This window comes from Dendrobates tinctorius, unplaced genomic scaffold, assembly GCF_039654945.1.
Source record: "Dendrobates tinctorius isolate UK_male_01 unplaced genomic scaffold, ASM3965494v1 ptg000012l, whole genome shotgun sequence".
Taxonomy (NCBI): Eukaryota; Metazoa; Chordata; class Amphibia; order Anura; family Dendrobatidae; genus Dendrobates; species Dendrobates tinctorius.
Window position 1 is genome coordinate 18,660,327 of NW_027361680.1, and position 25,383 is coordinate 18,685,709.

General features: G+C 45.5%; 1 protein-coding gene across 1 annotated transcript in view; it reads left to right on the top strand.

Moving 5' to 3' along the window:
* The first annotated feature begins 23,709 nt into the window (after positions 1 to 23,709).
* Positions 23,710 to 25,383, top strand: part of LOC141066982 (myomegalin-like) — a 336,488-nt gene continuing 334,814 nt past the window's right edge. The window contains exon 1 of the mRNA XM_073558020.1: positions 23,710 to 23,838. Coding sequence (XP_073414121.1) covers positions 23,752 to 23,838 — 87 coding nt within the window. The 5' untranslated portion in view covers positions 23,710 to 23,751. The remainder of the gene's footprint in view (positions 23,839 to 25,383) is intronic.

Sequence of the window (25,383 nt, forward strand, 5' to 3'; positions counted from 1 at the left end):
CCAGATAAGTCCTGAACAGCCTTCTTGGGCTCTGTTTGCCGAGCCAGGGGTGGAGACTTAGGGAACCTTCCTGTTACCTTCCGAGGAGTCCCTCCCTGTAGCTCTTTGGTAGCCCCATATTTTTCTATGAGGTCTATCATCTGAAGGGCATTAGTAGGGGATGCCTGTCCAACCCATGTTTGGAGGGAGTGGGGCAAAGCCCTCCAAAATTTATCAGTCACTATGCGGTCCAGCATGGCCATGGGAGACAATACCTCGGGTTGCAACCACTTTTGTAACGTGCACCAGGTCGTAATACTGGGACCGAGCCAGCTTGGAAGGAGTAAACTCCCACTGGTGTACCCGCTGGGCCCGAACTAACACATTTACCCCAAGACGTGCCAGTATCTCACCCTTAAACGATCATGTAGTCTGCCTGTTGCTCAGTGGGTAGGTTCTGATATGCTTTCAACAATCCTGGAGCCAGAAACAGAGCGATGATTTCTGCCCACTGGTCCCGGGGTAGTTTCTCCCGCTCAACCACTCCTTCGAACATCTCCAGGTATGTCTCAACATGGTCAGACTTCTCCATTTTGGTAATCACTGTACGAACCACTTTTGGAACATCATGGATTCCCAGGAATTTCCTGTTGTCTGTGCTTTCGTGATATGCTGTCGTGATATGCTGTATCAACAGCCGATTGGTTTATTGCTGCTTTTGACTAAATATCAGCTACTGCTGAGTAGCCTCTTGCTGTTGCCGCATCGCCTGCTGCTGCTGTATAGCCTGCTGCTGCTGTCGCATGGCCTCCTGCTGCTGCTGTGTAGCCTGCTGCTGTCGCATGGCCTCCACAAGCATTTTTACCGTGGTGTCCATTTCTGGAAAGCTCCCCGCCTGTGTCTGCGACACTCTTTTCACCCAGGACATAAGCTGGAGTACAGAGCAAAAAATAAGCAAAATACAGCCCGCATTCGAGCCACCAATTGTAGGGATTTGCTCTGGTAGGAAATGGCAAGGCTGCAGTAATGAGCCAACACACAGGCTTAGAGTCCAACTTCAGTAGTTTAATGTCACTTTAAAACAGCAGGTTAACAGAAAGTAACGAAAAAACACAAATATAACCCAGCTGGTCCCAGACTTACCCTTGCATGGCATGGGCTTAACTAAGCGGCTGCCAGGTCAGTGGCATCCGCCAGGTGCCATTCCCCGGGTTATTTGGAGTCTTGCTGCTAAAGCTCTGCAGCACGGACAGTCCAGCAAACAAATTCAGGCTAACTCCAGACAAGTTCATGTACCTTCCACACACACTCACCATATGCCAAATACCAACCTCCATTACATAGCCCATAACCCCACCCACAGATGAGGTAGACATCACATGGGCTGATCACGTGACCATGACATTATCGCAGGTCCTTGTCTTTAGGGAAAATCCCAGCCAAACTTTAACCTTCTGGGAGAAATGTATCTCCAATCCAGCAAAACACCCATTGCTGTACCACAATATATATATATATATATATAAAACATAGACAATTTAAAGGATAACTTCCCACAATGAAATAATATCACCATATTTGCAGGGTAATACACAGTAGCACATAGTAGGATAGCATATTTACCTATGATGGCACATAATGAACACATGAGGCATAACATATAAAATATGCAAACAGGGCCGTATGGGCTCCACGTGGGGGAGGGGCAAATGAGGTTCTCCGCCACCTCCTTACATATATATTATATTAAATTATATGTCTGGTATCTATTCCATCTGGTATCTGATAAAGGGTTATTCCCTTTATATGGAGTTTAAACTACTTTACTGCTATATAGAATATAGAATATATATATAGAATATACTTAAAAATGAAGGCACTTCGCACATAAATTGTCCAATTTATGTAAGTCCACAAGCCACAACAAGATGTGCCTTTCTTTGATGGGACTCTAAACCTAATCATTATCACAAAATGCATTTGCTAGGCTTTTAAGAGGTATGTGTGATGGTGTGGTGCAAGTGAATCATCTCCTACAAACTATTACTTAGATGTGTTCTTTCTCTCTGTCTAGCAACCATGGTTCCTCAGCGTCAGATGGATCAGTCATATTGGATGATCAACTTTCTACCAATGATGAATTTGATAGTGATTCAGAGTTGTCAGGTACAAGTGATTGCTACTGTTATGATCAAGAAAGTACTCAAGATTCAGGTATCTTACAATTGGATTTTTTTCTAATGTTTATATCGTATTCTTTTAAGGAATTCTGGAAGGATGAATTCATAATATCAGTTGTATGTATGTATGTATGAATTCATAATATCAGTTGTAGTCAGGGCTGTATTTATACAATTCTATATCCTAGGCCCAAAACACATAATTTTGCGCCTCCCCTCCACCCTCAAAAACTTGATTAGTAATGTAATGATTCTAAAGTTGAGACACTCGATTAAATGAACTTCACCATCACATGCATCATCAGATTGAAATTTCTTGAGAATCAAACACTTCCTATCACACTCATATACTTTCTTTTCAGAAGTGTTGAGAGTAGTGTTGAGCGATACCATCCGATATCCAGAAATATCGGATCGGATTGGATCGGCCCGATACTTTTTGTGTATCGGGTATCGCCGATTCCGATACCGGAAGTCCCATTGAAGTCAATGGGACAGAAATATCGGATTTAAAAAAAAACCCTTCTTTCCTTGTACATCCAGTTCGGGAGTGGGGAAGAGTGTGGGCGGTGCGTGGGCGGACACTGTGCGTGTTTGTGTGTGCGGGCGGGCTCTGTACGGGCCTCTCGGGGGTCTGCACAGGCCTAATGGGGGTATGTGCCGGCTGCCGGGGGGTCTGTGCCGGCTGCCGGCGGTCTGTACGGGCCTGCCGGGGGTCTGTGATTGACACATTAGCCAATGATGGGACAGTAGTAGTCCCATCATCCGGCTAATGTGTTGAATGTAAAAAAAAATAAAACATACATACTACATACATACTACATACATACAACATTCATATACATACATACTACATACATACTATATATATACTACATTCATACAGCATACATACATACTACATACATACTACATATATACAATATTCATTCATACAACATGCATACATACTACATTCATACAGCATACATACATACTACATACATACTACATATATACAACATTCATACAACGTACATACATACTACATACTACATACATACTACATATATACTACATTTATACAGCATACATACATACTACATATATACTACATTCACACAGCATACATACATACTACATACATACTACATATATACAACATTCATACAACATACATATATACTACATACTACATACATACTACATATATACTACATTTATACAACATACATACTACATATATACTACATTCATACAGCATACATACATACTACATATATACAACATTCATACAACATACATACATACTACATACATACATACAACATACATAAAACATGCTACAGATATACTACATACATGCTACATACATACTACATACAATACTTTCATACAATACATACATATAGACATACAGTACATATAGCATAGAGTACATACTCACCATTACTTGTCACATTGTTTCCCGAAGCCAGTGTCATCTGTGAAAAAAATATGAAAAAAACAAACCACCAAATACTCCCTGTTCCGCTGAAATCCACGAGTATCCCACGCCGATCTCCCGTGGAGAACAGCAGCATCAGATGATGCGACCGCTCTTTAGGGGGCTCCAGGAATCCAATAACGGGAGGTGGGTATCCTTCCGCACTATATTACTCCACCACTGTAAAAAAAAATAGTCCCTAGTCTCACTTTTGGCATTGCTGTGTGAGAAAGTTCCCACACAGAGACCCCCGGCAGGCCCGTACAGACCACCGGCAGCCGGCACAGACCCCCGGCAGCTGGCACAGACCCTCGGCAGGCCTGTACATACCGCCGGCAGCCGGCACAGACCCCCAGCAGCTGGCACAGATACCCGGCAGGCCCGTACAGACCGCCAGCAGCCAGCACAGACCCCCGGCAGGCCTGTACAGACCGCCGGCAGCCGGCACATACCCCCCGGCAGCCGTCACAGAACCCCGGCAGGCCTCTTTCACACATCAGTTTTTTGCCGTCAGGCGCGATCCGGCTTTTTTTTTGTAAAACCGGATCCGGCAAAATGCAATGCCGGATCCAGTTTTTCCCCATTGACTTGCATTAGCGCCGGATCGCGCCGGATGGCATTGCGTTTCATCCGTTTTTTGCCGGATCCGGCTACTTGTCTCATTCCGGCGTCTGGAAAAAACGGCTACTGTAACGTTTTTTGTCTCCGGCGAAAAAGCCGGAAGCTTTTTGCTACAATGAAAGTCTATGGGCGCCGGAATGCGGCGGATCCAGAAAAAGACGGATCCAGCCACCGGATCCGGTTTTTTAAGTCTGCGCATGCTCAGATCCAATTGGCCAGCCCCCAGAAACAGATATAACCTGCTAGACGGATCCAGCAAAAAAACGGATCCGTTTCTACAGTTCTCCAAAATTTATGCCGGATCCGTTTTTTCTAAAAATAGCCGGATCCTGCCTGACGGCAAAAAACTGATGTGTGAAAGTAGCCTTAACGGGCTCTTTATGCAGAGTAATGTCACAGTTAATACTCCACACAGGGAGGTTGCATAAATGATTGAATACTCATGAAGAAGAGGGGATCAATGGAGACAAAAACGTTAACAACAAATAGCACAGAACAATTCAACTTATCAGTCTGAAGCTTCCGGTCGGACGAGGTTGAAAGATCCCATGATGCCAGCACAAGTGCTGGGAGACATCTCTGAAGTGGTCCTGGATGAAGTTTAGGCACTGTCTCTGTACTGAAATGGCATAGCCTGGCTTTTCCCGGTGTAATCATTCAGTCCTGGAACACGGTGTTATGTGACAGGTAGCAGTCGGCTCAGCAAGTGTGATACAAAGTCCCAGGGTAGAGTCCAAAGGAGGACCCCCCAGACCCACATGCCCTGTAGAGTCGACACGGTCCGGATGGTCAGTTGTTGTCAGGGGTGCTGACAAGTCAGAGCTCTCAGAGAATGGAAATGGCGGGGTGTTCAGCGTTGTGTGTGCATGAGTTGTGCAGGGGCAGACAGACTGCAGAGTGAGCGAGCTTGTTATTCAGAAGAAGCGGAGACAGAGTCAACCTTCTTGCGTGTGCACTGTCTTCCCACCAGAAGCCCTGTTTTTGCACGCTCCGCTCCTTTTATCTCCACCCCGCCCCCTACAGTAAGGTGCAAAGGTCTGCATTGGTCAAAAATCCCACAGAAAGCTTTTCCCCTGGGAACATAGGTGACAGACCCCATAGTTTCAGCCTCACGTGTGGAGGAGGAGTGCTAGTGAGATCTGAATGCTGCTCAGTTACTGCTTGGAAGGAGCTCCTGGGAAGGAAGTTTTTTTTTCCATCTGGGACTTTTGTCTGCCCCGTTCCCAGGGAAAGAGGCCTGTTCCTGTGACTGAGCTCCAGGGCTGAGCCACTGGCTCTCACCCCCGGGTCCAAGCCGGCTGGGGGTGGGATGCCTCATACGCCATCTGGAGGCCTGTCATCTAGCCAGTTCCAGGAAGCCATGGGCAAAAAGAGGACCTCGGGGGGCCGCAAGACCCCTGAAGCCATGGCCGCGGCGGTTCGTTCTCCCGGAGGAAGAATGGCAGCCAGCGGAGGTGCGGCCGTGGGGCCCCTTAACTGGGGCTCTAAGACAGCAGGTGAGCCACTCATAACCTACGGTTCCTGCATACACGCTCACCTCTGCGAGTACGAAGACGCCGGGAAACAGCTAAGAGTACTCCGGGAGGAGTTGAAAACGGCAAGAGTGACAGCTAAAAACAAGCTCTCTGCCTCAGTGAGAGCTGAGGTCTCCACTGCAGTAGAGAGGCTAAAGGGGTCCATCTGCAGGCTGGAGGAGAGGAGAGCAGAGATCCTGGCAGGAAGCAGCCCCATTGAAGAAAAGCTCTGGAATGATGACCGGTTTGGGGCCCTAACCGGTGGGTCTTTTACGGGGTTAAAGAGTCCCTGCTAGGTAGAGGAAGAGGAGGAGAAAGATGGTGGCGAGGTCATTGCACCATTCCCACCTGAAGACCTGGTGAATGTGAATGCCCAGGTATCGCATAGCGGGATAGCCCCCGAGCAGGCGGCCCTCCCACCGGACTCCAGCGTGTCGGAGGAAAGTGGGAGCGAGGGGAAGGATGGAAGGAGAGGAAGCAGCGAGGGGGGCTGCCTCATCCTGTAGCAAATACAGTGGATAGAGTCTCTGGCATGATTTGGGAATGAAACCTGCGAGGATGGGGCAACTGGGCAGGGGAAAAAGCGGAAAAAAAAGAAGGCGAAAACTACCGCCATAGATAAGATTGTCTACGTTCCCCTCCCCGGGGCCTCCCTGTCCCGTTGTGCGGAACCCGCTACCCACCCCTGCTCGGGCCCTGTGGTGGGTCTGTATCAAGGGAGCGGGGAGAGGAAGGTCTGCCTGGAACTGGGTGCCATGTCTGGTGATGGTAGCTCAGATTCAGACAGCGATATGGAGTACGGTTCCGGTGTTGGTGTTGTTGCTGGTGGTGCTCGGGCCACGTCCTCTGTGGCAGAGGGGACTGGCCCGGCAGGCACCTAGTGTGCAGACAGCCGGGGACGTATCTCCAGCGGCGAGTGCTGGGGTGTCCAGGCCCCCCACATGTGGATCCGCTCCTGCTGGATCTTTTTCAGGGGCCTGGGTGGAGCCGAAGTTAAGACAACAACCGAAAAGACAATGCAAGGTGGTGGTCATTCCCCTGGCAGTGTCTGCAGCTGGGTCGATGACCCCTGTGCGCATATGCAGCAATGGGTCTGTGCTGGGAGCCCTGCCGCCGCTGGATGCCGAGGGGGAGTGGCCTGTGTTGGGGGCTCAGCGGTGGTGGTAGTCGGTGTGGGAGCTGTGCCCCTTGGTGTTAGTGCCATGGTTCTGGTGGACCCTGGGTGCAGATACGATACAGGGTCTGTCCCGAGGGCTCTGGTGGGGCCGGCACTGGGGGGTGTGGCTTCCCCGGCTGCAGCCCTGTCCGCCCCCGCTGTGTGTGCGGTTGTGGCCAGCGAAGGGGGCATGACATCCCTACCCATGGCTCCGCCCACTTCAATTGCGGCCCTCAAAGGGGGCATGGCCACTCCGCTCACTCCAATGGTAGTCTGTGAGGGGGCTTGGCCTCAGCGGGCCTACCACACATAGTCCTGCCCACTTCTGTGGGGCCGGTGTGGGGGTGCCAGGGTCCCCTGCCCACTTACCAGCATTAAGTGGTGCTGGGGATCCGGTGCTCCTGAAGGCGGTGCCAGCGGTGTACAGCATGGGGCAGGGTGCGGAGGTGGTGTCCAGCCCTGCTCCAGTAAGGCTATGTACCCACATATGCAGAAAAAAATGGACTTCTTCCCAGGAAAAAGCGTGGTTTTTTATGTGTTTTTTTTTTGTGTGCGATTTTTGCACTTTTTTTTGCGTTTTTTAAAGGAGCATCCTCCTGCTCATAGAATACAGTGAGTAATGCGGATTTTTCTGCAAAATTAATGAACATGCTGCGTTTTTTTCTGCGATGCGTTTTTTTTGCGGTAAAAAATGAATCATGTGCACAAAATTGCGGAATTCATTTAAAAGAATGGGATGCTTCTTGTATGCGATTTTGAAGCTTTTTTTACCAGGAAAAACGCTTCAAAAAGGCGAAAAAAACGCTTACGTGGGTACACAGCCAAAAGCAACATGGAGCCCAGCACCCAGGAAAAAAGTTAAAAAAAAAAAAAAATGGGAAAAGTGCAATATCTAACAGCACTGAGGAAAATCAGCAGGGGCCCCCAGCAAAGGTTGGTAGGAAAGTAAAATTTAAAGTAAAACACACTGACACTAATAGAAATGGCATTTGTGTGAACGGTGGTATGAATGGTGGTGTGAATGGTGGCATGAGTGATGGTGATATGAGTGACAGTAATACGGGAATGGATGCGGGTGAGGGTGTGAGTGGCGGAGTGATTAGTGCAGGTGTCGGTGTGGGTGGTGATGTAAATACTGGTGGCAGGGTGGCAGGTGTGAGGGGGCTGGTCCATCTGCCCCCCAGCCTCGAGAACCCGTACTTTTGTGGGGGTCATGGCAGGGGCTCCGGGGGTTCCTCGGGGGGTCTCCTCTCCTCTGGGCTCTGGGGATGGCATTTCTGGAGGCCCTCAAAAAGGGAGAGCGGTCGCTCATGCTAGAGGGAAGAGAGATGGACCTGTCTTTCTGGTTGGAGAGACATGGCTTGTCCACCTTCCAAGATAGAAGGGAGGGGGAATCCATATGGTTCCTGCCAACAGCCGGGCAGGGGGTGGCTTGGAGGAATGTGGTCCGTCTTTGTTGTAGGGGCAGTGAAGCCCCCACCGAGGAGTAGGGTGGTGGAGCTCCTCCTGAAGATGGGCTTCATGGCGATGGACATCTTCGCCCTGATCCATCCTTCTGCTACTCTCTTCTTGACATCAGCTTCATTCGACCAGAGGGGCTAGAGCTCTTCTGGTTGAATTACGAGCTGGTGAAGGGGGAGCACGGCTGGCGAGACCGCCGTGAAGGCCGTGTCTCGTCAAAATGGTGTTAAGAAAGTGACTGTTGTGACCTGTAATGAGTCACTTTCAGGAGTGAAGAAGAAGAGAAAAAATCCAGCTCCAAGCGAAATTCAAATTTCCAGAATTTATTCCAACATGGACAATAGACAGATCAGCTCCAGGACTGCATCAGCTCACACAGGAGCGATAAAGCGACGCGTTGATAAAGATCGCATGTAGCGATCGAAATGCGTCGCTTTATCGCTCCTGTGTGAGCTGATGCAGTCCTGGAGCTGATCTGTCTATTGTCCATGTTGGAATAAATTTTGGAAATTTGAATTTCGCTTGGAGCTGGATTTTTTCTCTTCTTCTTCATGGAAATCGACCACTACAGGATGGTGTTCCGCGCTCCTATTGAGTCGGTGAGCTGGCTTTACATCTTTATTTCACTTTCAGGAGTGGACATTTTAACGTAGCTTTCCTGGTACGGGGAAGTCACAGACGTCCCGAAGAAAAATTGGTTTGAATTTGGCATCTGGTCGGGGGGCTGGACCTTCATGATGAAGTTGAAGGTCTCAGGGGATACCGTCACCCACATCCCTTCCTTGGCGTTCCATGGGAGGGATAGGATCCTGGTCTTTTACCAGGTGCAGCCGAAGGTCTGTCACAAGTGCGGTGTTCCCTGCCACTTCAGCGCAAGGTGCAAGGTGCAGAAATGTGCTTTGTGTGGTGGGGTAGGTCATCTCGCGGCATCTTGTAAGGATATTCGGTACCACCTGTGTGGTGATCTAGGTCACCCATACAGCCGCTGCCCTCGCTCCTTTTCCAATGCCGCTACTGGCCGGGTGGGAGGAGACTGTGGGGGGAAACCCCTGGCAGAGCGACCTCTGCTCTGGTGGGTGGTGGTAGCGGGAGAGGGGCTGAGGGGCCTGTGATGAAGGACAAGGCCTGGGGTGCTGCCTATCAAAGGAGGCAGGCCACGCGCCACGGGGGTGAGGGGCAGGGGGAGCCTCTGGCAACTGGGTTTAATGTCTGCCCCCTCGAGGCCGGTGTCTCTGAGGCCCTGGGGGAGGAAGAGGTATGCGAGGAGATCAGGACGATTGAAATGGAGGAAAACCTGACTGACTCCGACAACCCCTCCCAAAATGAAAGTGTGGATGAGGAGGTCACAGATCGGCCTACAGAAAAGCAGGGTGTCAAAAAACTTACCAAAAGTAGGGGGAAGAGAAAGAAGGTTGGTAAGCCTTCCAAGCCTCCACCCCCTCCCCCGGCTATAAGTATGCCAACAGAAGGGCTCACCAGCTCCCCTCTGATCACCCTCTCCAACTGGTTCCAAGCCCTCGACGACTTTGCTGGGACAGAGGTTGAGGGTGAGGGGCTGGGGGCGGCACCTGGGGGCTTTCAGGGGATGGTGCAGTCTGTCCCCTGGAGGGTGCTGCTTCCTATGGGGGAGGGACTGACCCGGAGCCCAGAGGCAAGGAGACTAATAAAATGGACACCACGTCTTCCTTAAAAAGGAAGATCACGTTAGAGCCGGACCCATCTTTGGAGGGGAAAGGTAAGGAAGATGGGGTGGAGAAGAAGAAGGCCGTCTTACTCAATTACCCTTGATGGCAGAACCAACCCTGTTGACTCTGAAGTCGATTAATGTCACCTGCATAAAGTATGATGCGGCTAGATTTGCGGCCTTCGATTTTTTTCACCCGAATTGAGGCTGAAATTTTGTTTTTGCAGGAGACCAGACTAATAGACATGGGGGTCATACATAAAGCCAGAAGGGATAGGATGTGTGGACCCTCATACTGGTCTCTTGCGGCCGAGCCGTATAGCGGGGTGGTGGTCCTTTTTAAGACCACTGGGGTGGAATACAGACAGGTAATTAAGGTAGAAATGGCGAGGTGCCTGGTCTTCAGATGTCTTCATGAGGGGACAGGAGCTTCGGCTCATAAACATCTGTGGCCCACAGTCTAGGTGGGACCGTAAATGTCTCTTCAGGGAGATCAAGCCCTTTCTTTTTACGAGCTGGCAGGTGGTCTTTGGTGGGGATTTCAACACCATTATCAGATCCCGTGATAGGGGAGGTCCTGAAGGCTGCCTGACTTATGATAGCATAGCCTTAAATAGCATAGCCAGTGAAGCTCGCCTGGTGGATGTCCACATCCGACACACCCCAGGTCACGGGGGATTCACCTTTCATAGAGGTAGCAGTAGGTCAATGATAGACAGGTTTTTTTTGAAGGAGGATGCCATCTGTTCTGCAGTGTCCGCCACTGAGGTGGAATTCTCCGATCACTGTCTGATTTTCTTTTTTCTGAATGTTACAGAAACTCCCCAGATGGGGAGAGGGCAGTGGAAGCTGAATTCATCCCTTCTGGAAGAAGCGGAGGTGAGACAATCTTTTGAGGATTTACTTAAGAGCCAGGTACTGCTTTTGGATCTTTGTAGTAAGTCTGAGTGGGAGGAGATATTCAAGGATATATTTTAGGAGTCGGAGTCGGTCCATTTTATACCGACTCCGACTCCACCAAAATAAGCACCAACTCCGACTCGACAGCCCTGATACTGACACCTCTTGAGTAAAGACTTCACTGGAGATTTCCTCACGGTCACCCCCAGTCGAGATGAGCTGTTCGAGTTTCCTCCTCAGTTCCTGATACAAGCGTTGCCTCTTCAGACTTCTGAGGCTCGAAAGCTGGCGGGGTTCTTCCCCTTGTCTCTGATTTTTGCTTAGCTGGTGTGAGTTCAGCCTGGTTCCCTGTTGGGACCTGTGCTGGACCCTGTTCCATATTCCACAGTATATGTTAGTCTTTTTAGTAACCAGTTCACACCAGAGTTCTGATTTAGTGGGAGAGAGGTTGTGTGGCCTCAGTATTTTTGCATATCAGATGTGTTGGATTTTTCTTAGGATTTTTGCGTGATTGCTGACAGTATCCTTTCCTGTCCTGTTCTATCTAGACAGTTTGGGCCCCGTCATTTGCTTACTCTATTTTCTGCCTGTCTTTGTGCCTCATCTTGTCTCACCGGCAATATATGTTCGGGGGCTATCTATTCCTTTGGGGTTCTACTCCGGGGCAGTTTAGCTTACCCATTTCTCTCTTTAGGCTTAGTTAATTCTGTGGCTGTGCCGAGGTGTCTAGGGCATCGTAGGTATGTCCCACAGCTGATTCTAGTTGTGTTGTCAGTTTAGAGGTCTGCAATCCGCTAGCTACCTACCTCTCTGGTTATCTGGTTGCCTAGTCTATTCCCTGTTGTCCTCCTCGGTTACCTAATCACAACAGAATCACCAGCCAAACTGTAAATCCTAGGGTACTTTAAAGAAGGAAACAGTTGTAAAAAAAGAAAAAAGTGTCAGAATTTTTTATATATATTTTTCCTTTTTTTCTCTGGGGGCCATAGGAGGATTTTTTCTGTAATGGATACTAAGCAATTGTCTGATCATGTTGAGCAGCTCTCTGCTGAAGTTCGGAGAATTTCTGCCTATCTCGCTCAGTTGTCTGCCGTAAGCGGGAAAAATGTTTTGCTCACTCATCTGTTTTGGGCAATGTACAGCATAAATTCCTTTTGGCGGTTTCCTTGATCTGCTCCTTATCTTCATTATCTGCTAAGGCTTTTGTTGATTCAGGAGCAGCCCTGAACCTGATGGATTTTGACTTTGCCAAACGTTGTGGTTTTCCTATGGTACTCCTGTGGACTCCTATTCCTTTGAGGGGTATTGATGCTACCCTTTTGGCAGAGAATAAACCCCAGTTTTGGACCCAGATGATAATGCGCATAGCCCCGGACCACAAAGAGAATTGTAAATTTTTGCTGTTGCATAATTTACATGACATTATTGTGCTGGGTTTTCCTTGGTTGCAGACCCATAATCCTGTTCTGGATTGGAAATCTGTGTCTGTGGTTAGTTGGGGTTGTCAATGTGTTCGTAGTGACACTCTAACTCTCCCCAGTCTCATGGTGATGTCCCTATTTGGCTGATTTCTCTGATGTATTTAGTGAGAGTAAGTCTGCATCCTTGCCTCCTCATAGGAGTTATAACTGTGCGATCGAGTTAGTGCCCAGTTGTAAATTTCCCAAGGGGCGGCTCTTCAATTTATCTGTACCTGAACATGAAGCTATGCGATCCTATATCAAAGAATCCTTGGAGAAGGGTCATATCAGACCGTCCGCTTCACCTTTAGGTGCTGGCTTTTTCTTTGTGGCCAAGAAAGATGGCTCATTGAGGCCATGTATTGACTATCGTCTCCTTAATAAAATCACTGTTAAATATCAGTATCCATTACCCCTGCTTTCCGATTTAGTCTCCAGAGTGATAGGTGCTAGTTGGTTTACCAAACATGACCTTAGGGGGACGTATAATCTTATTCGCATCAAGCACGGTGATGAATGGAAGACGCCGTTTAATACTTCTGAGAGGCATTTTGAGCACCTAGTGATGCCTTTTGGGCTCACTAATGCCCCTTCCGTCTTCCAAACTTTCATGAACGATATTTTCTGGGATTTTGTGGACAAGTTTTTGATCGTTTATTTGGACGATATTTTGATTTTTTTCCAATGATTGGGATTCTCATGTGGAACATGTTTGGACTGTATTCCGGATTTTGAGAGAAAATGCTTTGTATGTTAAGGGATCAAAATGTATCTTTGGCGTACAAAAAATTTCATTTTCAGCCCACTTCCTTAAAGGCTCTCTAGAAATTTTTGGGCTTTGCTGATTTCTACCGTAAATTCATAAGTAATTTTTCTGGTATTGTTAAACCACTGACGGATTTGACCAAAAAGACCGCTGATGTGGTGAATTGGTCTCCACAGGCAGTCTCGGCGTTTCAGGAGCTTAGAGGGAGATTCACTTCTGCTCCTGTTCTACGGCAATCTGAAGTTTCTCTCCCACTTCAGGTGGCGATAAATGCTTCTGAGATTGGTGCAGGAGCCGTTTTGTCTCAAAGAGATCCGGTAACCTCTAAAATGAATCCTTGTGCCTTCTTTTCTTTGTGTCTGACAGAGGAGTCCAGTTTGTTTCCAAATTTTGGAGAGCTTTTTGTTCTAAACTGGGAATTCAGTTGTCCTTCTCCTCTGCGTTTCACCCTCAGACCAATGGGCAGACTGAGAGAGCAAACCAGACCTTGGAAACCTGTTTGAGATGTTTTGTGTCTGCTGATAAAGATAACTGGGTCTCTTTTTTGCCCTTGGCTGAATTTGCTCTAAATAATCGGGCTAGTTCTGCCACTTTGATGTCTCCTTTTTTCTGCAACTTCGGGTTTCATCCTCTGTTTTCTTCAGGACAGGTGGAGGCTTCGGCCTGTCCAGATGTTGATTCTATGGTAGAGAAAATGCAGCAGATTTGGGATCAAGTAGTGGATAAGTTTTCTCACTCTCAGGAGAAGGCCCAACGGTTTGCCAACCGGCATAGATCTGTTGGTCGCCAATTTAAAGTGGGTGACATGGTTTGATTGTCCTCAAAAAATATTGCTATGAAAGAGGCGTCTCCAAAATTGACAATACTAGAAAAATTACTTATAAATTTACTATAGAAATTAGAAAAACCCAAAAACTTCTGGAGAGCCTTCAAAGAAGTAGGCTGAACCCCATCATAAATGGCCTGTACCTTGGCCGGGTCCATTTCAATAGTCGATGGGGACAAGATAAATCCCAAAAATGAAATCCTCTGTACACCAAAGAGGCACTTCGATCCCTTAACAAACAGGGAATTCTCCCTCAAAATCCGGAACACAGTCCGGACATGTTCCACATGGGAATCCCAATCACTAGAAAAGACCAAAATATCATCCAGATAGATGATCAAAAACTTATCCACAAAGTCTCGGAAAATATCATTCATAAAGGACTGGAAGACAGAAGGGGCATTAGAGAGCCCAAAAGGCATCACCAGGTACTCAAAATGTCCCTCCGGAGTATTAAACGCCATCTTCCATTCATCCCCGTGCTTGATGCGAATAAGATTATACGCCCCCCTGAGGTCAAGCTTAGTAAACCAGCAGGCACTCTTAACTCTGGAGAATAAATCAGACATCAGAGGTAACGGGTACTGATATTTAACAGTCATCTTGTTAAGGGAATGATAACAATACACGGTCTTAATGAACCGTCTTTCTTGGCCACAAAAAAAACAGCACCTAAAGGTGACGAGGATGGTCTAATATGACCCTTCTCCAACGACTCCTTGATATAAGATCGCATAGCATCATGTTCGGTTATACAGATAAGTTGAAAAGCCGACCCTTGGGAAATTTACACCCAGGCATCGACTCAATTGCATAGTCATAACTCCTATGAGGAGGCAAAGATGCAGACTTACTCTCACTAAAAACATCAGAGAAATCAGCCAGATAATCAGGAATATCATGAGACTGAGGAGAGGTGGAGAAAACAGGAGCGTCCCTGAGAACACACTGACAACCCCAACTCACTACAGGCACAGATTTCCAATCCAAAACTGGGTTATGAGTTTGCAACCAGGGGAACCCCAGAACAATAGTATCATGCAAATTATGCAGCACCAAAAATTTACACTTTTCATGGTGGTCGGGGGCAACTCGCATTATCACCTGGGTCCAAAACTGAGGTTTATTCTCCGCCAAAGGAGTGGCATCAATACCCCTCAAAGGAATAGGCGTCTGCAGAGGCATCATGGACAGACCACAACGTTTAGCAAAGTCCAAATCCATCAGATTCAGAGCTGCTCCTGAATCCACAAAAGCCTTAGTGGAAAATGTGGACAAGGAGCAGATCAGAGTAATTGCCAAAAGGAACTTAGGTTGTATACTGCCCACAGCAAATGTGTGTGCAAAACGTTTCTCTCATTTAGGGCAGACAGAAATAGTATGAAAGGCGTCTCCACAGAAAAACACAGCTTATTACGCCTTCTAAACTCCCGACGTTGCGCCCTAGACAAAACCCCATCACATTGCATAGGTTCAGACATTTGTTCAAAAGGTGGCAGCGTCTCCCGTGTAGTTTTACGTTCACGTAAACGCCAATCAACTTTAATGGCTAATGACATAGAGCCATCCAAACCAGAGGGAACAGGAAATCCCACCATAACATCTTTTACGGTCTCTGACAAACCTTTCTGAAAGAGAGCTGCCAATGCACTATCATTCCATGTAGTAAGGACCGCCCACTTTTGGAATTTTTGACAGTACAACTCTGCAGGATCCTTACCCTGGTTTAATGCCAACAGGCAGGCATTAGGTTCATCATACAACAACCCCGAGGCCTGAAAAAATGCATCCTCATTAGTCAGAATAGGATTTTCAAGTGTCAGAGAAAAAGCCCAATCTTGGGGATCACCGCGCAGCAAGGAGATGACAATTTTAACTTGCTGCACAGAGCTCCCCGATGAGTTAGGCTTCAAAGCAAGAAATAATTTACAATTATTCTTAAAATTCAGAAATTTAGACTGATCCCCAGAAAACACATCAGGAGTAGGAATCTTGGGTTCAGCAGCATGCGACTGAATAAGGTAGGCGGAAATTCCCTGCACTTCAGCAGCAAGCTGCTCCACATGATCAGACAGTTGCTTAATCTCCATTAGGAAGAAAAAAATCCTCCTACGGCCCCAGAGAAAAAGAGGAAAAAATATATATAAAAAAAATAATAATTCTGACACTTTTTTCTCTTCTTTTTTTTTTTCTTCTTTCTCTAACAATTCTTTCCTGCTTTTGAGTACCCTAGAATCTGCGGTATGGCTGGTGATTCTTTTATGAATGGGAAACCGAGGAGGAAAAACAAGACAACAAGCTAAGTCTCAGAAAACCAGAGAAGTTGGTAACTATGCAGATTGCAGATCCCTGATCTTAACCGCACAACTAGAAGCAGTCATGGAGCGTTCCTATGTTGGTCCTAGACGCCTCGTCACAACCGGAGAACTACATAAGCCTAAAGCAGGAAAAGAGGAAAACTAACTGCCCCTGAGCAGACCCCAAAGGAAAGACAGCCCCCCCACATGTATTGACGGTGAAGCAAGATGAAAATACAAACAAAGGCAGGAAAATAGGCTGAGCAAACAATGGGGCCCAGCTAACTAAAAAGGACAGAAAAGGAAAGACACTGTCTGCAATCTGCCAAAAACAACCTACAAAAATATTGTCCAACACTTCTGATAGCAAAATTAACCCTGAAGTCACTAGACTTCTAAACCTATATCAGCACTCTGAAATATTCTGAGACAGAGCAAAAAAGAGGCCAATCTAATAAGGAACAAAAAGCAGATTGGCAAATACAGATGAATAGGAGTGGAAATTCAGCATAGCCCCAGCAGGGGCAAGCTGATTAGACAAAAAACTGAATTGACCAACAAGCGCAAGTGTGAAGATTAGCAAAAAACAAACTTAACTTGAGAAGACTGGAAGATAGCTGAAGTTCAGGACCTGAGAAGCAGACTGAATCACCAGCACCCGGATAGGGCGTCGGCTGTCTTATATCCAGTCTGATACTCCAGAGATCTAATCGTTATCTTCCTCATCAGGTGGCAGATCACTACCACTTAAACCAACAGCACTACCTCCTGTCACCACCAGAGGGAGAATGGAAGGGGAACTCTCAACTGGTGGAGCAGAAAATGAGTTCATGACACTATCCCTTTCTAATGGATTGGACGGTGCAGAAACTAATCCCACCACTGCACTAAAACACACATAAGGAATGTTACAAACAGGGAAAAACTACTTAGCTTAGCTCTGTTGCTATTGCTCCCAGCACCTGAGTGCAGCTTTCCTCCTGAACAGCTGCTACTTCACCCAAGCTTTGTCAGAGCTGCATGGAACTCCTCACTGTTGCTCCTTCCACACCAGGACTCTGACTGAGCTGCAAGGAACTCTTCTCTAGCTCCTTCCTCCACCAAGGATGGTTGGAAATGACCAATATCACCAACAGTGAGTGAGACCACCTGACTCTCCTTTATAGGCAAGAGCCAGAGAAATCACATCTGCTAATGATTCCCATGTAATAATACTAGCCACCACCGGGGGCAAAACTAGAACCAAAGACACCACGGTGTAGTGACCCTAATGGCCACCGGGCGGCAAAACTAACTTTAAGCAAAAAGCTTAAAGGAAAAAAAAAGGTTACTAGTGCTTTTATCTGTCACAATCCTGCACGGATCGTGACACAGAGCCACTGATGTGCCTAAACAGTATAAACTCCCCCACAAGTGACCCCATTTTGGAAACTAGACCCCTGAAGGAGCTTATTTAGATATATGGTGAACACTTTGATACCCCAAGTGCTTCACACAAGTTTATAGACGCAGAGCCGTGAAAATTAAAAATAATTTTTTTTTCCACAAAAATGATTTTTTAGCCCGTTATTCTTTATTTTCCTAAGGGTAACAGGAGAAATTAGACCACAAAAGTTGTTGTGCAATTTGTCCTGAGTATGCTGATACCCCATTTGTGGGGGGGAACCACTGTTTGGGCGCATGGGAGAGCTTGGAAGAGAAGGGGCACCATTTTGGAATGCAGACTTTGATGGAATGGTCTGCGGGCGTCATGTTGCATTTGCAGAACCCCTGATGTGCGTAAGCAGTATTAACCCCCCACAAGTGACCCCATTTTGGAAACAAGTCTCCCCAATGAGCTTATCTAGATGTGTGGTGAGCACTTTGAACCCCCAAGTGCTTCACAGAAGTTTATAACACAGAGCCATGAAAATAAAAAAGTCTTTTTGTTTTCCACAAAAGTGATTTTTTTAGCACCCAATTTTTTTATTTTCCCAAGGGTAACAAGAGAAATTAGACCCTCAAAGTTGGTAAATAGTGGAAACCCCTCAATTCTTGCTCCAACCCTAATCCCAACACACCCCTAAGCCTAATCCCAACCCTAATCCCTAATCCTAATTCTAACCCTAATCCTAACCCTAATCCTCCCTAACCCTAATTCTAACCCTAACCCTAATTCTAACCCTAACCCTAGCCCTAAACCTAACCCTAGCCCTAACCCTATTTCCAACCCTAACCCTAATTCCAACCCTAACCCTAGCCCTAACCCTAACCCTAATGGAAAAATGAAAAAAAAAAACTTTCTTTATTTCATTATGTTTGCCTAACTAAGGGGGTGATAAACGGGGGGGGGGTTATTTACTATTTTTTATTTTGATCACTATGATAGTTTATCATAGTGATCAAAATGAATGAATGGATCTGCCAGCCGGCAGATTCGCGGTGGGCGCACTGCGCATGCACCTGCCATTTTCTTCCGGATCCAAGATGGCAGCGCCCACCAGAGGACACCGGCAGGACAGAGGACCATCGGGAGTGAATCCAGGACCACCAGGGAGGTACAGGGGGGATCAGGGACCCTATTTCTCTCTTCTCTGATGTACGGTCACATCAGAGGAAAGAGAAATTAAATGCAAAATCACAGCTTTTTTTTGTGATCGTCATTATAGGGTTAATAACGGTGATCGCAAAAGCGGGGTTGGTAAAAACCGACCCGATTCATGTTCTCTGGGGTCTCGGCTACCCCCGGCAGCCGAGACCCCGGAGAAAATCCGACACTGGGGGCGCTATTTACTTTCTCCATAGTGCCTTGAATTAACAGCGCTGTGGTTTATGTGGCCTTAATTACTGCCGTTAAAAGGTGTTTCGGCGGTCGTTAAGGGGTTAAGTTGTTCCGTCGTGATATGTTTTCTGGGTCGTCTATATGTTTTCTCTGCAGGAACATTTGCTTTTGATTGTCTACCAGAATTTCTGTGACCTTTTTCGGCATGTGCCATGATCTGTTCAGTGTTGGTCTCCAATGTCTGCGCTCTGTCGTGGGCGGTTTTGACATTGTTTCTAATATCTGCGATCTCTTCTTTAATTGTTTGCGAGAAGAGAAGTCTTTGAATACGTTTTCTATACATTCAGTTGTGGGTAGAGCCATGATATAATTCTTTTACAGTGGGGAAAAAAAGTATTTAGTCAGTCAGCAATAGTGCAAGTTCCACCACTTAAAAAGATGAGAGGCGTCTGTAATTTGCATCATCATAGGTAGACCTCAACTATGGGAGACAAACTGAGAAAAAAAAATCCAGAAAATCACATTGTCTGTTTTTGTTTCATTTTATTTGCATATTATGGTGGAAAATAAGTATTTGGTCAGAAACAAAATTTCATCTCAATACTTTGTGATATATCCTTTGTTGGCAATGACAGAGGTCAAACGTTTTCTGTAAGTCTTCACAAGGTTGCCACACACTGTTGTTGGTATGTTGGCCCATTCCTCCATGCAGATCTCCTCTAGAGCAGTGATGTTTTTGGCTTTTCGCTTGGCAACACGGACTTTCAACTCCCTTCAAAGGTTTTCTATAGGGTTGAGATCTGGAGACTGGCTAGGCCACTCCAGGACCTTGAAATGCTTCTTACGAAGCCACTCCTTCGTTGCCCTGGCGGTGTGCTTTGGATCATTGTCATGTTGAAAGACCCAGCCACGTTTCATCTTCAATGCCCTTGCTGATGGAAGGAGGTTTGCACTCAAAATCTCACGATACATGGCCCCATTCATTCTTTCATGTACCCGGATCAGTCGTCCTGGCCCCTTTGCAGAGAAACAGCCCCAAAGCATGATGTTTCCACCACCATGCTTTACAGTAGGTATGGTGTTTGATGGATGCAACTCAGTATTCTTTTTCCTCCAAACACGACAAGTTGTGTTTCTACCAAACAGTTCCAGTTTGGTTTCATCAGACCATAGGACATTCTCCCAAAACTCCTCTGGATCATCCAAATGCTCTCTAGCAAACTTCAGATGGGCCCGGACATGTACAGGCTTAAGCAGTGGGACACGTCTGGCACTGCAGGATCTGAGTCCATGGTGGCGTAGTGTGCTACTTATGGTAGGCCTTGTTACATTGGTCCCAGCTCTCTGCAGTTCATTCACTAGGTCCCCCCGCGTGGTTCTGGGATTTTTGCTCACCGTTCTTGTGATCATTCTGACCCCACGGGGTGGGATTTTGCGTGGAGCACCAGATCGAGGGAGATTATCAGTGGTCTTGTATGTCTTCCATTTTCTAATTATTGCTCCCACAGTTGATTTCTTCACTCCAAGCTGGTTGGCTATTGCAGATTCAGTCTTCCCAGCCTGGTGCAGGGCTACAATTTTGTTTCTGGTGTCCTTTGACAGCTCTTTGGTCTTCACCATAGTGGAGTTTGGAGTCAGACTGTTTGAGGGTGTGCACAGGTGTCTTTTTATACTGATAACAAGTTTAAACAGGTGCCATTACTACAGGTAATGAGTGGAGGAAAGAGGAGACTCTTAAAGAAGAAGTTACAGGTCTGTGAGAGCCAGAAATCTTGATTGCTTGTTTCTGACCAAATACTTATTTTCCACCATAATATGCAAATAAAATGAAAAAAAACCAGACAATGTGATTTTCTGGATTTTTTTTTCTCAGTTTGTCTCCCATAGTTGAAGTCTACCTATGATATAAATTACAGACGCCTCTCATCTTTTTAAGTGGTGGAACTTGCACTATTGCTGACTGACTAAATACTTTTTTTCCCCACTGTATATCTAGGTCATTTGTATTGCGTCAGTGTCTTCTTCACTATCTGACCATTGGCTAGGTAAGGCTGCATCAAACTTCAGTTTGTGCGTAGAGCTGAGGGGTCTGCAATCCTGGGAAGATTCTGCGGAGGGGAGTTTTTTTTTTTTGGTCTCGTCTTGGGTTTTTTTGGGAGTTTTTTGAGTTTTGTTCAACTCATCAGGTTGAATTTTGGTAGTTTTTCCCATGTTGTGGGCAGGTTTAATATCACAACACCAGGAGCACAGGTTTATGGATGTTCAGATCATGCAGGTATTTAGTCTGGAATTGTTTGTTGTAAGATAAGAGAAAAAGAGGATGCAAAACCTCTGTTTTTATGAGAGATTGTAAGTGGCAGCAAAAGGTTTTGCTATATATTTCTGGCAATTTCTCCTTGTTTCCAGCTGCCTGTGTCCTCCTATTGTTGGTATTTGGCAGAAGAGGTTTATGTAGGCAAGCAGGATGTGGCTCAAATATTTTGTCTTTTGTCTCTCTCACAGTTGGATTTATCCACCTCTTGGTGTACAACCATTAACTGTGGGATGAAGTTTTTCAGATTGGCTTTAACAATAAACTTGCTGAGAAATTTAGTCAAAAGTGCCAATAGGTTTTGCTGTTATCCTTGGGGTGCAATATGAGGTGCTGAACAAACTCTAGACGTTATGAGTATGTCTCCTGTGTTTACTTATTTATGCAAATCACAGCAAAAGTTTATTTAGATGGTCTGTGCCCCTCTACAGACAAATTGGGTGCAGTGACGGAGGTGGATAACCTTATGTTATGTCCATCTCTTTAGGGTTCTAACACAGGGTTCAGTAAGAAAATATAGAAACGCATATAAACACAGAAAATACAGGTGATCTTCTGTTTGAGTATGCTAATTTGTATTGGTCTCTTGTGCGGAATGGGAATTTAATTGGTAAAGGGCATTTATATCTGGTTAGAGAGTATCATTTATAGCTCCTACAACCGTGCAGAATTCAGGTGTATACAGAGGTACAGTTATGATGGTCTGCTGCTAAACACAAGCATTAATAGGCCTATAGAATCTGGCCTGCTTACAGGTTTGGCTCTGCTTTGCTGTTGTGTCTTTGCTGTACACCAATCTAAATTTCTTAGACTTGCATAAGTTTCTTGGGCTGATACAAGGTGTTGTAGTAATATGCCCCTTATGAGTTATTCCACTCCGAAGAGAGTCTCTGTTGAAATACCTTTCAGGTTCAGCCAGTGGATTAGGGGCGAGACTGGTTCTTTTGAGAAGTAAGCTCCGCCTTTCACCTCACAGCTTCAGCTGCTGCTTCTGAGAGGCTGTAACTTCTGACATTTTTATCCCAGTTCAACCATCCAGGTGTCAGAATGTTCAGTCCGGATTAAGGAATAAAGCCAGATAAAATTCTTGATAAAAGAACCTCTTGTGTGCTTTGTAGGTAGCTTCAAAGAGGTACGAGAGTGGGAGCTCAGAGCCCCTGCATCCTACACCAGCAGAGCTCAGGCCACGCCTCCGAGTAGAAACCCCTTTTAAAGGGAATCTGTCACTCCATTTTTTGAGTATCAGCTGCTGCCACCACCATCTGGGGCTTATCTACTGCATTCTGTAATGCTGTAGATAAGCCCCCGATGTAACCTGAAAGATAAGAAAAATGAGTTACATTATACTCACCGAGGGGGCGGTCCGGTCTTGGTCCAATGGGTGTTGTGGTCCGACGCCTCCCATCTTCTAACGGTGATGTCCTCTTCTTTGCTGCCTGTCGTGGCTCCTGCACAGGCGCACTGCTCTGCCCTGTTGAGGGCAGAGCAGAATACTGCAGTGCGCAGGCGCCGGACCTCTCCCGGCACCTGCGCACTGCAGGACTCTGCTCTGCCCTCACTTTTCTTATCTTTCAGGTTACATCGTGGGCTTATCTACAGCATTACAGAATGCTGTAGATAAGCCCCTGATGGCGGAAACAGCAGCTGATACTCGAAAAATGGGGTGACAGATTCCCTTTAAGCTTTATTTTTAGAAGAAAGCAGTCATTGATGTCTAATCTGATACAATACATTTATGACTTGCTTGATGTTGAATATGAACTTTTCCTCACAAATAGATTTCATGTTCAAATGTGCTTCTTAGCTTTCATTTTCTGTTGTTAATTCTTGTAGAAATTTCCATTTCATGACAATGTAGAATATCTTAAATAAAAGACATACAATAGTTATAATTCACATATATTGTGTGTAGTAAGATGCAGTACAGTTATTTAATAATCATATTTTACTCAAATATATTTCATTTCTTTTAGACTTATGCTGCAATACTATATTTTTTAATAATGCGCCACATATGGATATCGACAAGAGAAATGGACTTTACATCTTTTGTCACACTGAGGATTTTAGTGCGCTTAAGAAAAATATTCTGGATGGGAAGACTCTGTTACATAACATTGAAACTTGTCTACAGTCTATGCTTAATATACCTTTCCTTGAGGTATATGGAGGCAAGGTAGTACTAATTGGTCTTAACAGAAGACTTACTAAATGCTTCAAAAGCCAGAATTGCACATTTTGCATATATTCATAGTTGTGTACAGTTATTTTTCATCAACATGGTTTCACATTTTATTATTTGTTCATTTCTAGGGGATGGATTGTAGAAACATCAATAAATTGTTTTCAACTATTACAATCCTGCATAATATGTTGGAGGAATCAAATTCTGTCCTCAGTTTGTGTTGGAGTGGAACTCAACCTACCAAACAAGTTAATGAAAAGGAAAATAAAGAGGTACATATCCTTCTTAATCCCAGTAACATAATGAGAAATTGTAACCATTTAGAAAATGAACAGTGCTTTAGCTCAGTAGTATCTAGCAGTCTGGTGGTGAAGAAGTAGTATGAGCCCGATCTCCTAGAGCAAGAAACATTCAGGGCTTGGCTAAGAAGTCTTATGTACTATTGTGGGATGGTGGAGCATATTGAAGATGAGTCAAAAGTTCTTGTCTATGTGCAGCATTGGGCTGTGTCGATCAGCAAGTTACTTAGTGTAGAGATTGTGAGCACAAGCAATTATTCTCTATATTGGAGTATACAGAAATTGATTGAAAAAATATCTACAATTAAAGGGGTTTTCTCGATATTGTAACTTGTTAACATTGCAAAGTGCTTGTATATACAAGCAACATTACAATTTATCTCTGTTCTCAAATATGGAGGGATTTTTATTTCTATTTCTTACAGCATCATTGTTATGGTTACCAGACACCTCTGCAATCTATCTGAGGTTCCAAAGAAATAAAAAAAACTATGGAGAATGATAAGCGCTTCTGAATAAAGATAATAATACAAACGTTTAATCAGTAGTTTCATTTTTTAATTCCAATGTACGGGGAAGCAGATATTTAACAATAGCCAATTTTTTCCTCAGACCAGTGCCTGCACATGAGAAAAGAGACATAGAGAATCAGAAAAACTATATTACATTTTTAATTGGAGGTACTTGGTAATATTATTATTATTCCATCTACTACATATTGGGATAGGATCTTGAAGATGGGAATACCCCTTTAACCCCTTTCTGACATAATAGTACGCCAATGTCGGACTCCCTCCCTTTCATGTGTGCTCCAGCACTGAGTCCACATCTTTTCTGGCACATGTCAGCTGTTTTGAACAGCTGACATGAGCCTCTTACAGCCACAGGTGGAATCTCAATCCACCCATGGCTGTTAACTAGTTAAATGGTACTGTCAATCTCTGACAGCGACATTTAACTTGCGCTTTCGGCAAGCACGCCGGAAATCCTGCCCATCGGTGACCCCATCACGTGATTGCATGTGACCAATTGGTAGGCATGACAGCAAGAGGTCTCCAGCTGTCCTCTATGGTTATCACTGCTGGATTGTTATGAGCGCCGCCTGGTGGGCGGTGCTCGTGGTAAATCAGCAATTCTGCTACATACAGGCGATCTGATCATTGTCTATATGTAGCAGAGCCGATCGGATTAAGGCAGATTCTAGTCTTCCATGGAGATTATTGAAGCGTGCCAAAATAAAAAAAAATGTTTTTAAAAATATAAAAAAAATTTAAAAGTTCAAATCACCCCCCTTTCGCCCCATTCAAAATAAAACAATTTTTAAAAAAATCAAACATGCACATTTTTGGTACCGCCGAATTCAGAATTGCCCAATCAATATCAAAAAAGAATTAACCCGATCGCTAAATGGCGTAACAAGAAAAAAAAGTCAAAATGCCAGAATTGTTTTTTTTGTAGCCGCAACATTGCATGAAAATGCAATAATGGGCGACCAGAAGATCGTATCTGTACCAAAAT